General features: G+C 43.3%; 1 protein-coding gene across 1 annotated transcript in view; it reads left to right on the plus strand.

The window, feature by feature from the left end:
* MAP3K3 (mitogen-activated protein kinase kinase kinase 3) overlaps positions 1 to 12,985 on the plus strand; it is a 34,327-nt gene continuing 21,342 nt past the window's right edge. Inside the window, exons 1-5 of the mRNA XM_083877606.1 lie at positions 1 to 72; positions 6,239 to 6,360; positions 6,913 to 7,002; positions 9,383 to 9,423; positions 12,380 to 12,479. Of these exons, the coding sequence (XP_083733732.1) occupies positions 69 to 72; positions 6,239 to 6,360; positions 6,913 to 7,002; positions 9,383 to 9,423; positions 12,380 to 12,479 (357 nt within the window). The 5' untranslated portion in view covers positions 1 to 68. The remainder of the gene's footprint in view (positions 73 to 6,238; positions 6,361 to 6,912; positions 7,003 to 9,382; positions 9,424 to 12,379; positions 12,480 to 12,985) is intronic.

Consider the following 12,985-nt stretch of genomic DNA (forward strand, 5'->3'; position numbering starts at 1 on the left):
CATGGAGCCGCGGCGGTGACAGCGCCGAGCCGCAGCGCCCGCCCTGAGCGGGGCCGCCGCCCGCAGACATGGGTGAGGAGAATCCCCTGAACCGGGGCCGCCTCACGGGCAGAGAACACCGGGCGGGGAGGGGAAGGGGAAGGGGCGGCGGGGCCCGGCCGGGCCTCCCGGGATGGGGATGGGGATGGGGGGCTCCCCCGGGCCGGGCCCGGAGCGGGGAAATGGGGGGTTTTCAGGGTTAAAATGGTTAAAAAATGGGTTTACGGGAATCGTGCGGCGTGCCACGGGGTTTTGATAAACTTGGCCAGACACAGCCGGGGGGATCCGCGCCTCGGGCTGAGCTCGGGGCTCCTGCAGCCTCTCCTGGAGAAGTTGGATCTTGTTGAGACGAGGATTGTTGTGCTCCAGGTTAATTGGAGAATTTTTTAGGTGTTAAGTGCAGTCCATAAATATAGATTTTCCTTTATGGAGCTCCCCCCGAGTTCTCATCTGCCATTTTTGCCCAGACAGCAACATGTAAGAACAAGCAGAGGAGTTGGGAGAACTCTTTTTCAAGAGGAAAATGTTGTTATGAGGAGTTGCCGTGACTGAATTCGATTGATTAGCTCGAATTAATTTGGGTTTGGACTGTATGTCCTGTATAAAGAGCTGCTTATGGAGGGGGTCTTATATTTCCTGCTTCCTTTTTCAGCTTAAAGAGAGGTGTAGAATTAAACTTCTAATTGTTCTAAACCAGAATATTTACTCACATTTGCATATTGGCAAGGAAATTCCTGCTGATCTAAGTCTGGAGTTTCGTGGGTTGTGACTTTAATGTTTCTTCCCTACAACCAAGTTTGGTTTTCTAAGACTCTCCTTCATTTAGTCTGCGTGCATAATTAGCTTTTATGCTTTAAATTCAAAAAGCGATGCGAATGTTATTCTACAGCTACTTCAGTTCCTCTTTACTCTGTTTTGATTTTGTAAACACAACAAATCCATGCGAGTCCATCACTGGATTTCTCTGCTCCAGAGGCAGGAATAGTGTAATCCACTCTGTTTGGAACAGCAAGGTGCTTCATAAACTTAGAATGGTTCAGAAGTAGGAAGTTGGATTTCCATGAAAGTGTTTTCCAGTGGCGATTGGACCGGTGTTTGTAAACATGTGAGTGCAGAATGAAAAAATAGAGTTTCATGGGCCACTCCAGCAGAGCACTGTGTGTATCATGGCAGAGCCCTTTGTAATGGGAAAAAACAGACATTAATTCAGCCACTGTCATCAAATAACCTGATTGATTAATTAATAACGAATGCCGGGCTGTATATCACACTGTGATTTTATTTAATCTGGAGTTTCATGACCCACCTGAGGGACGCGTGGGGTGGTTGGTGTCAGAGTTTGCAGGAGCTCCAGAGGTTCAGCTCATCTGGAGCCATTCCCAGCCCTCAGGACAATTGCTGAGGTTTATTTCTCTGCAGACACTCCTGGGCAGGCTGGGAAGGCTCTGCCTGTGGCCCGGGCTGGGGGTGAGCAGTGCAGGGTTTGGGCTGTGCAGGCCCTGCTCCCTCCAGCCTTCCCTCCATCCACTGGCTTTTCCTGCCTGTGTCACTTCCTTCCCTTGGCTCAGCCGGGGGAGGGAGCAGGGCTGAGCCTGCGGCTCGGGATCGCCTCAAATCCCAAAATCCCTTTAACTTTGGGGATGAGGAGAGGCGCCCTGAGTACATCCCACAGGGATGAGCCTCCTGGAGATCTCTGATTCTTACCTTTGTGATTTCCCAAAGCTTGTTTTGGCACCACCAAAACAGCCCACAGCAAAGAACTCAATAGGAAACTCTTTGCAGGACTTTTTTTGAGGCTTAAAACATAAGCACAATTTGTCTGGGATTTCCTCATTGCCCCTGGATCTGCCAGTCACTCACCCAAACCAGCTTTGCTGTGGTGGTAGATAACAAACACACAAATGTATTTGCTTCTTTCTCTTTTCAAATCAATATGGCATCATGTGTGCCACTGTGATACCGTATAAAATGTAATCCTGGGTTAGGGGGCTTCACAGCCTTCCTGGTTTTATCCATGTGCAGGTACTTTCGCTCTTCTAACTTTGTGATTTTTTTTTTTTTTTTTTCCATTTCTGGCTTGTTCAGGCCTGTGTAACAAACCACAGATTGGTTGAAGCGAAGGCTTTGTGGAGAGGAATAACTTTTTCTCTGTGAGCAGCATTTCACTTTTATCGAAGTTATAAAAAATCCTCGAGTGTAGTTTTTAAAACATGAAAAGCATTTCCTGGACAACATCTTTCCCGCACAAAGCAGAGCTGTGTTTCCCAGACCTACTGGAGACCAGGCAAAACAGGGTCTCTCAGTGCTCCAAAAATCGCTTCGTTTTGGTTTGTAGCAGCTTCTGCATTGTGTGATTAATGTAATGCTGCTTCTCCAAGTCAGTCTACGGGAATCCTCTGTTGGGATGGAAATAAAGAAGTGTGTTCATGCTTCTCAGCATTCAATCCATCACAGTGCTGTCCTCACCAGATACAGTTTTTCCCTACACAAGCTCAGATCAATATTTGACTTTATTTTATACTTTTAAGAGATAAATACTCTGCCATGTCCTACCTCATCAACACAGGGATGAATTACAGGGTGGATGGTTTAGTAATGCAGAGCCAATAGCTCAGTGCAAAAATGGATAAGATTCAAACTCACCTGAAGTTGTTCCACCCCCTTTGTTAGAACATTAACTGTTGAAGTTTTATGAAGATAAATAACATCTCAGTGTTAGAATGAGTGCAGTGGGTGAGACACAGACCTTGCAGGGGCAGTAACTGGAGTTTATGGAATATCCTGAGTTGGATCCACAGGGATCGTGGAGTTCAACTCCTGGTCCTGCTCAGGACACCCCAACAGTCCCACCTTGAGAGTGTTGAGCTCTGCTCTTTGCCAGATGCTGCCCTTCAGAGTTTGTGCTGTAAATTCACGAGTTGCCTCTGCTAATAAATAAATTTTCTCCCTAGCTGAGGTAGGATCTGCATTAAGGGACTGATGTGAAAAGTAACTTGGCTGGATGTGCCACAAGTGAGTGACTGCTGACTGCACACAGCCTGGAACCCGGGATCAAACACCTGTAGCCAAGCTCTGATCTTTGTTTGCAGTGATGGAGCTGCTGAGAGGAGAATTCTTATACCCAGACATTTTCTTTGATGGACTTTCTTGTCCTGAGCCCTCAGTTACAAACTGCTTTCTTAGCTCCTTTGCTTCTTGCCCAAAGGAACTCTGCCAAGACAAGCTCTTCTTCATCCTCCTGGGATCTGGCCAAACCCAAAGTGCACTGTAGTGGAAAACTTGTATCCCAACTCTTCCCTGAGTGTTTTGGGTGGTGGGAACCCCAGGGATGTTCCAGGCCATAGGTTGGAGGGTTTTGTTGTTCACAGCTTCAGCCTTTGTCTGCCAGGTGACTCCAAGGCTGTTCTTAATACCATCAAAATGAAAGCATACCAGTAAATTGGGGACACTCCAGTAAAGGTAAAAGGTTAAATGTTCAACTGTAAAGTTGGAAACTCAAAAAAAAAAAAAAAAAAAAAAAAGTTGTACCATTACCTACCTGGAACTTTAGCTTCATTCACAGCTGTTTCTTCACGTTTTTATCCCACAAGGGGTTACTCAGTGCTGAGATAGATCCCAGCAGTTATTTCCTTTGGCTGACGTGCTTCTCAAAAAGCAGCCTCTTGCTTTGGTTGTGTTACTTACACCCCTTGCTTCTTTTACACGCAGTTGGAATGTCAAGGAGTGCTCTCCCTTCTCCACTGCCACAATGTGGTTATTGTCTCATTTGGCTTGTCTTGGACAGCAGAGATTTGATGGGTTTTGATTTGGATTTTTTTTTTTTTATATATTCTCTGTTCTGTGTTCCTTTTTAAGATTTTTTTTTTTCTGTCATTAACGCTTTCTGCAGATGCATTAGGAGATTTCTTTTCATCCCCTTTCATGATCTGGTCTAGGCTTGATGTTTCTGGTTTTTGGTGTGACATTCTGAAGTCCCCAGGGGATGTCGGGTGCTCTCAGCACCGAGTTAGGATTCAGCTGCCAGTACCTGAAGAGAAGCTGCAAGAGAGATGGAGAGAGATTTTTACAAGTGCCTGCAAGGGTAGGACAAGGGGGAATGGTTTCCCAGTGCCAGAAGGCAGGGATAGATGGATATTGGAAGGAATTCCTCCCTGGGAGGGTGGGCAGGCCCTGGCACAGAGTGCCCAGAGCAGCTGTGGCTGTCCCTGGATCCTGGAGGTGCCCAGGGCCAGGCTGGACAGGGCTTGGAGCACCTTGGGGACAGTGCAGGGTGTCCCTGCCATGGCAGGGGTGACACTGGGTGGGCTTTAAGGTCCTTTCCCAGGCTGGACAGGGCTGGGAGCACCTGGGGACAGTGCAGGGTGTCCCTGGGACAGTGCAGGGTGTCCCTGAATGTCACTGAACGACCTTTGGGATCCTTCCAACCCAAACCATTTTGGGACTCTGTGAAAGCTAAAACACACCTGGGTAGAAACTGTTGGTTTTAGCGAAGATAATCCTAGTGTGGCTTCTGTTCTGCCTGGGACTTGTTCAGATGTTTCCTCCTTACAAAGAGGTGTGTTTTTTCCTATTTTGTTATTAACTTTCAGCAGGATTCTCTCTCCAAGCCGTACGTGTCCCACATCTGTCGTCTTTGAGCATTGTGAAAATCCAGTTTGTTATTCAGACATTGATTAACTATGAAGCCAGTCTTCTGCATAAAACATAAGCTAACTGCTTTGGAGAGACTTGTGAACAAATGCACGACATGAAATTGCAGAAACAAATAGTCCCAGTGAGTCCCTTTTACAGAGAAGTGCAGATGTGAGTCAGTCCATCATTGGATGTTCAGCAGCTGTTCCCTGGACAACTCTTCCAAATGCAAGTGATTACCCATGAATCAGGGACACAGGAGTGTGCAGCCATGGTGGATTCTTAAAATTAAGTTTCAGTTATTTACAAATCAGCTTCGGAAAGGCTCGTTTCAGTTCAAACTCCTCAAAGTGAGGGAAGAAAGGAGGAACTGCACACCTGACACACCATCACCTTGAGTAGGGGGGCTGTGATAACCTCACCTGGTTCACATCACTTCCAAAAGTCCCAATTACCAAAAAAAAAAAACCAAAAAAACAAAAAACAAAAAACAAAGCTTTACATTCAACACTAGAGTTCAGGTCCTCCCAGACTCTTTTGGAAAGGGCAGATTTTGGACAACACTTCACTTGGCAGCTTCCTTTACCTCCTGCAATATCAAAAAATTAGCTTTTAAATAGCTTTTAGACCTTCACCTGCCATCCATGAGGGCCCAGCTACTGTGCATTTCTCTCCTTTTATATCTTTGGTTTTTTTTTTTCTCTAAACACAAAGTTCTGCTCAATATCACTTCTCAAAACTAACAGGCACTGGGAGAGAATACTTTAAATTGGTTACATCAGGGATCTTCAGAAAGTAATTCTTAGTCAGTGGAACATACAAGAAAAAAAAAAATAAATCAATGTGTGTTTTTATATCGCTGCAAGGCAAGAAGCCTTGAATTGAACCTGCTGCATTGTGCTTTGCCAGCAGAGACTGTTCTTAGTGCTGGACAACTTGAACCTGTTCAGCAGATCTTGAAATCTCATAAAATGGTTTGAATTTTATTCCATCAGCTTGTTCTGAGGGAAGAGAGGAACGTGTTGGGGCAATCAGTGCAAGTGGATTTGGGTTCACAGATACTCCGAGATGAATCTTTGTCCAGATTTTCATTTCTTTCTCTGCTGGCTGTGGTTTGTTCCACTAGGAAGCAAGAATTCAGAGTTAACAGGATATATAATGGGAAAGAATAGAGCTTTACCAGGTTTTCCTTGGCAGAAGCACATCAGTTTGCCTTTCCTAAATGACCTGTGATGGTCTAGCAAATCTGTCCAGGTTTCACTGTCTGTTGTGAAGCCTTTTGAACAGAATTAGGGGCTGGGGATATTCATTCTCATCTGTACCATGACCAGATCCTTCTATGACATTGGACAAGTGACTTAATGTTTATTATGTCATGATACTCAGTTAAGTTTGGGCTTTTTTTATGACTAAATCAAATCACAGTGCATTTGCAAAGATCCTGAAGAGGATTGTTGCTCTGTGCGCCAGCAGAAAAACCACTGCAGAAGTGTCAGAGGTGCAGGAGTGTCACGGTTGGTGCTCACCCAGACAACTCACCCCTACAATTGTTGTGCAAAATTCACAGATGAACAAGAGGCCCTGAAGTCCATCATGAAGGACCTGGTGGCGCTGCAGATGGGCCGGCGCCACCGCCTGCCTGGCTACGACACCATGAAGAGCAAAGACACTGCTCACTCCAACAAACAGGTAACGGGCCAGGGGGTGACTCTCTGAACTGCTGACATGGGGATAAAAGGGTCACAGCAGGTGGACAGAGGGTCTGCTGCCTTGGCTCTGTCCTGTGCTTCCAACAGCCAAAGCATCAGGTGTGAATTCGCTCCTTGATCCTGCTCAGGCTGTGGCAAATACAATAGATTTTATATTTTTTTATATTTTTATATGAGATTAATAAATATCATATATCATATAAACTCTGTATATTATATATTGTATATACTTATATATACTTATTAATATACTTAATAATATACTTAAATATATACTTATTGTATATATTTATATAGTTTAATAATATATTTAATACATATTACATTATATATGTACGTCTATACATGTATTAGATAATTTGCAACATCTTAGTATTCTGCATTCTCCCCATATGTTTTTATACATTTGTACCTGTATATATTTCTATGGGGTTTTATGGTCTGCCCAGCTAAAATATTTAGCAAGTGGATTTCTGATTTCACAGTCGTATTTCATTTTTTAAAGTGATTTTATTCTTTTTTTTTTTTAAAGAAGAAACACAACGCCAGCAGTTCCCCCCTCTTGGGCAGCCCTGCAATAATGAACCAGTGTGCCTCTGCAGTGGAAGAGAAGAAAATACCGGTGAGAAAACTTCATTTCCATATCAGCAATTAGAAATTAGGAGTCTTGAGGGTTGTGTGCAGTGACTATGGAATTCCTTTAAGCAGGTGGGAGGGAGGCAGGGAAAGCTTTTCTTCCCTTCTTTTGTCAGGAGATGCTGAATGTCATTTAAATGAAATGCTTCAAAGCAAAAGCAACAATTTCAGTCAAAAACTATTTGTCCATTACTGTCTTTCAAAATTAAATCAAGTTACTGGCAGCAAGGCTGACACGAACAGGAGAAGTTTCCTATGTCAGTAAAATAAGACTTTTCAGTTTTATTCCTGTTACAGGTTTAAGCTTTTTGGAGCAGGCTTTGAAGTTCATGTCTGTCTTCCTTATGCTTTGCCTGCTCATAATCTACTTTTTCAGCTGGGTCTGGGATTTCCTTGAATGCGTTGGACAAATCCATAGATGGAGTAGTACAAAATCGCTTTGAAACAGAAATTCAGAGATGCCTTAAATCAGAATCTGTGATTATGATATATGATAACACGTCGCAGAACTGGAACACTGAAGTGCTAAACTTGGATTTGCCTTTTTAATCATCTCTGAGGACAGTTTGTGTGAATTGCTTTAAGAAGTGATGGGTTCACTGTTTTCAAGGCAAACTGAAAGCACTGGATGTTTAGCTCCTCTAGGTTTTCTCTGGAACAAGAACACCAAGATCACTCTGAATGCCTTTTCTTAGATCTTTGATAAGTAAACCCAGTTGGGCAGTGTCAGGTCTTTTTGGAAAAATCAAGCAATAAATGCCAAATTCCATCCCCCTTTTTCCTTTACTCCAAATTACAGGTTTCAAAGCAAGCATTGCAGTTGAGAAAATGGTTAAAGTTTGTTTGGGCACCAGCAAGTTAAAGAGAGGTTTCCAAAGAGCCCTGGGCATCCTTTAGTGTTGTCTAATTTCAGCTGGTGAGAGCTGTGTCACTTGGCTGCTCCAGGGCCTAAATCACATCTTGAGGTCAGAAATTTCATCTGAAAAATGGTGTGAATTCCATTTCATCCAAAGTGTCCTGTTTAGTTCCTTTAGACCAGGCTGCTTAAAGTAGTATAAAGCTAAATCAAAACCTGTGCCTTAGTTTCCTGAAAACCCTGATATAAAGCAATCCTTCCTTCATTCAATATGTCTCAGAACAACTTTTTGATCAGGAGTTGGCTGATAAAACATCTTTTGTAGGCTGTTATTCCTTTGCTCTTTGCTGCATTGTTCCTTTACTGCTCAATTTGAATTGCTTCTCTAGAATTTATTTCATTTTGGAGTAATTCTAGACTGAGTTCTTTCTCTTCGCACATCTGAAAAAACTCCCTTTAAAGTTCTGTGTGAATGGGCCACCTGCAGCTGGTCATTGCTGTGGTTGGGAAGGTGGTTTACCCTGGTCCCTGCTGCCCCTCCAGCTCTGCTGCAGGAATTCCCTGTGCTCCAGGGACTCCATGGCTCCTTTTGAACTGCATTCTTGACCACTGGGCCTGCCAGAAACTTCCTCCAGCTAAAGAGCATTTCCTGGCCACGTTTTTTTTTGAAGTTCCTAGATGTATGATTGCCTATTGTCTGAGGCTTTCACAGATGGCTTAATCTATTCCAATCACATAAATTGTGCAGCAGAAATCATGGAGTCTTATCAGAGCGGATTTTTTTTTTCCCTTCTATTTTTATCTTTCTCACCTAAATTGGGATCTGAACTTGGATGTCCAGAGTTGAAAGTTCAGCTTGTTGACTCTTCCATGCCACGCAGCATCTTCTGAGTTTCCAGTGAGTGCACAGGTTGCACAGTCAGTGCTTTTCACTGTCCAGGTGGTGGTGATGACCCCTCTGCTGAAACCTCAGAACTTTAAAAGGTGACACAGAATCAGCCTGTTTGTAACTCTGAGTTTCAGGGGCTGCATTTTTGCAAAAACAGATTTAGTCCATATCTTAAGAATAAAGAATAATAAATAAGAATAATTTTTTTTTTAATAGGAGTAGGAATAAAAATGTAGCATTCCCTCTCTTTTTTTTTTTTTTTTTTTTTTTTTTTTTTTTTTTTTTTTTTGCCATGCAAGCTTACTGAAAATTAGCTTCAGATTAATAAGCACTTAGAACTGAATTTTAGATTTTTTCCCATGCAGTGTTAAAGTTTATTTCAATGTCCTCTATTTAAGTGTCAGTTTACAAAAAATTACAGTTTTTATACCCCTTTCCTTCTCTTTCTCCTTGAGCAGTTTCCATTCCTCACGTGTTCATGTATCAGCCACTTGTTTCCACAGTCTGCTTCAGCTTCCAGGGAGAAAGTTAAAATACTAAAATCATAATCCAGTGCATTTGTGTGCTGTTGTGTGTGCCAGAGTCTGATTGTGAGCTCACCTTTTGTTCTTTCTCCTGCAGAATGATGTCAGGATAAAGTTTGAACATAACGGGGAGAGACGGTGAGTTGGCCTTCACTGCTTTGGTTCTTTGCTTATGGAGAGTAATTCAGTCATCAGTGATTTAGCTTCAATATTTTGTTGGCTTTGCTTTTCTTTTTCCTGAATGGAAATAGCAAACAGGTCACACACACAACTTGGTTATTTTTAGCGATCAGTGTGTCATAAAACACTGATCTATTTCCATGATATTTATTTGTAAGTGAGCTGCAGCATTTTTAAAAGCTGTCCAGCCTGAAATAAGTTCAGCCTGAAAGTCTTATTTCAGATATATTCCCATTTTGTTTCATTTAACTGGAACCAAACGAGGCTGATCAAATCAGCGTCATTCTTTTCTAGTTTCTCACTTCCTGATGCCCTGTCATTATCACTGCCCTGCTGTGATTGAGCAATAGATACAGCAAGGGAAGGATTTTTATTTTTTTTTCATTGGTGTAAAAGCTTCTTTGTTATTTCCTCTGATATTTGGTTTTCAGAGACATTCTTTTACAAGAAAAAAAAATAACTGAAATAGGAGCTTCAGTTTTTACAGCATTTTTTTTCCAATGAATAAATTGATGAAGTATTTCAGAGTAGGTCTCAAAAAGCCTCTTATTTGCCATCAAATCGAGAGGAGCTCTTGAAACATTTAATGGCTGGTGTCTGTGTGAACACTCAGGAAGGCTCTGGGCTTGTCTGTGGTCTCTGGGTCTGCTCTCACTGGGGGAAAATGTGATCTTGATGCTGGGTTACAGTGTCCATATTTTGGAAGATATTCACTGGGTTGTAGGTATGAATGTGTGTGCCATCTTCACACACATCCTCTGGGAATCCTTTGGTTTCTCTCAGGCCAGGCACATGAAGTAGTTCATGATTTCATGATGAAATGCAAATTTAATGTCAGCGGTACAGGAGGATGAGTTGTCTGTAGGGATCCTCACAGCCTGTTCCAGCAGAGGGTATTGGCCAAGCTGCTGAAGCTCCTCCTGTGCCACATTTTGGGATTTCTCTTAGGAAAGCAGAAGTGTTCTTTGTTGGCAAAGCAGGCTGTGCAGAATTTCTACTCTTCCTCAGAACTTGAACTGTTTCTTTCACTGAAATCCTACATGATGAATTCTGTCAGTGATTTTTTTTTGTGCTGCGGGAGGAATTTTACAGGTACTCATCTCTGAGATTTGCCTTCTCCTTTGTCAGCCAGGTCTGCTCACACTCTCCTGTGCCAGGGGCTTTGTGGGGACAGCAGAGCCACAGTGGGACACGTCACAATTTCTTGTCACACTGTGTCAGGACAGGGGAACTCAAAATCCTGTCACCACAGGCTTATCATCTGTCTGCTGGGTGCACTTTGGGGGGCAGAAAAGTTTTCTCCTGATTTTTTTTTTTTTTCTAAAATGAAAAGGTTGATTGTGTGTCAGTCTAATTATGCAGTTGTGCTCGCCTGAATTCCCTGCTCCCAGCACAGTGTGCAGTTCCAGACAGGGAGCTTGCACCAGAACGTCAGTGTGTGTGCTTGGTTTCACAGGAGCTGCCAGATCTAACCACAAATATTTAAGGTGGTCAGGCAGGAATGGGCTCCTTAAACCCTGCAGTTCCAGGATTTTGTGTTAGAGGAGCGCGCAGAGTTTTTAAACTAATAAAATTTGTGGCACCTGAGAACAGCTCTGCTTTTGAAAGCACTGGAGTGTAGAATGGGAGCCTTTATGAGGGACTGAGAGCCACACTGCGTTTGTGTGGTGCCAGAGGACTGTGATCCCATGTAGGGGTTTCTGAGGAGTTTGTAGAAAATGTTATTGTGGGCTGCTTTTTAGCAAGGACAATTACATCCAAACAGCTGAATGTTGTAGGTCTGGTAGCAAAATAACCCTTCATGGGAAGGGGCTGAGGAAGCCAACTAAACACAAGGGCCAGTTTTTTGGTTGTTTAAAACAAAAGCTGCATCTCATGAAAGGATACTCAGGGCTGATGAAGCTGTGTTGGATGGATGATTGGGAAACTAAGCCTTCTCTCCAAAGCACAGTTTCATCATAGAATCCCTGGATGGTTTGGGTTGGAAGGGACCTCAAAGACCCAGTGCCACCCCTGCCATGAGCAGGGACACCTTCCACTGTCCCAGGCTGCTCCCAGCCCTGTCCAGCCTGGCCTGGGACACTGCCAGGGATCCAGGGGCAGCCACAGCTTCCATCTGTGGCCCCTACAGAAAGCCCCTGTCCCTCCCTTGCCCCACAAACTCGTGTGAGATAATTCAGGGTCACCCCTATGAGCAAGAACAGGTCTGGAGCTTCCATGGTCCACTCAGTAACTTGGAAGTCCAAACAGCCCCTTGGTCATTTGTAGTGTGCTGATGTAGCAAATGAAATAGGAGGGAGACATAAAAAAACTGAAAGTTCTTTGGTTGGAACCGGCTTTTTTTTTCCAAAAGTTAACTAGCGAAAATTGGAAAGAACACTAATCTTCCATTCGAGGACAGAAAGTATAACCAGATACTATAATAGTTGGTGTGTGAAGAGGATCTTGGATTGTTTAGCCTGGAGAAGAGGAGGCTCAGGGGACACCTTGTTGTATCCTGTTATTTCTGCCTCGTGACAGGTTTGTTAATTGGTGCTCACAATCCAGCTCTTTGTGGCAGTAACTCATCTGTGCCAGAGCAGGTGGGATTTTTTTAAGCCAAGGTGCACAGGGCATTTTTATCCTGTTTATGTGAAAGACATTTATTCAAAAAGCTTACTTTTCTACCCAGGGGCAAAGAGATTCCATTTGAAAACTCCAGCTGAATATTGCATTTTAACAAACTGTATGGAGATGGGCCAGAGATCAATAATTCTTCATTGAAATAATACATACAAATTTAAATTCTAAAGGTTCACTACTTGCTTGAGGATGAAAGGAGACCATTCAGGGCATTTTAATGGCTCAGCCATGTGATTTGATTGCATTATGGAGTATATCTCTGAACTGAGTCAGTGATTCTCTTTCCTCCCAGGATTATCCCGTTTGTCCGTCCCGTGCGCTACGAAGACGTTCAGCAGAAAGTGAAAACAGCCTTTGGGCAGCCCCTGGACCTGCACTACATGAACAACGAGGTGCTCAGCTCTCTGTGCTCTCTGCATGGCACCTCCTTCCCCCATCACAAATTCCACACCCAGAAATTTAATTTTCGGGTCTTCCTTTAATAGAAACCGTTATCAAATCCCTGATCCAAAGGCAAATGTGCTGATCCTGATAAAGCCTCTCACTGATTTGTGTGTGTTGTACAAACATCAGCATCTTGTTCCCTTGTTCTGCTGTTGCTTAGGACACTCTCATTCTACCTGAAGCCCAGTTTTCATTTGATCATTAGCTCTGGATCCATAAGTATTCTTTTCTCCTCAGAGAGTCAGGGGCTGGCGAGTCTCTGTTCTTTGCAAACAGCAAATCCAGGTAGCAATTAATACTTTTGTGGGTGATGTTTTAGAGAAGTTTGCATTAGGGTCAGCCATTTCTCTGACATGGGAGGAAAACCTCATTAAAAAGGACAGTAAGACAGTGTTGGAATGAAAATTTGTGGAATGACTGAGGGATCAGAGTCCTGTTTTATGGTCTGCATTTT

The sequence above is a fragment of the Zosterops lateralis genome, assembly GCF_965231275.1.
Source record: "Zosterops lateralis genome assembly, chromosome: 24".
Taxonomy (NCBI): domain Eukaryota; kingdom Metazoa; phylum Chordata; class Aves; order Passeriformes; family Zosteropidae; genus Zosterops; species Zosterops lateralis.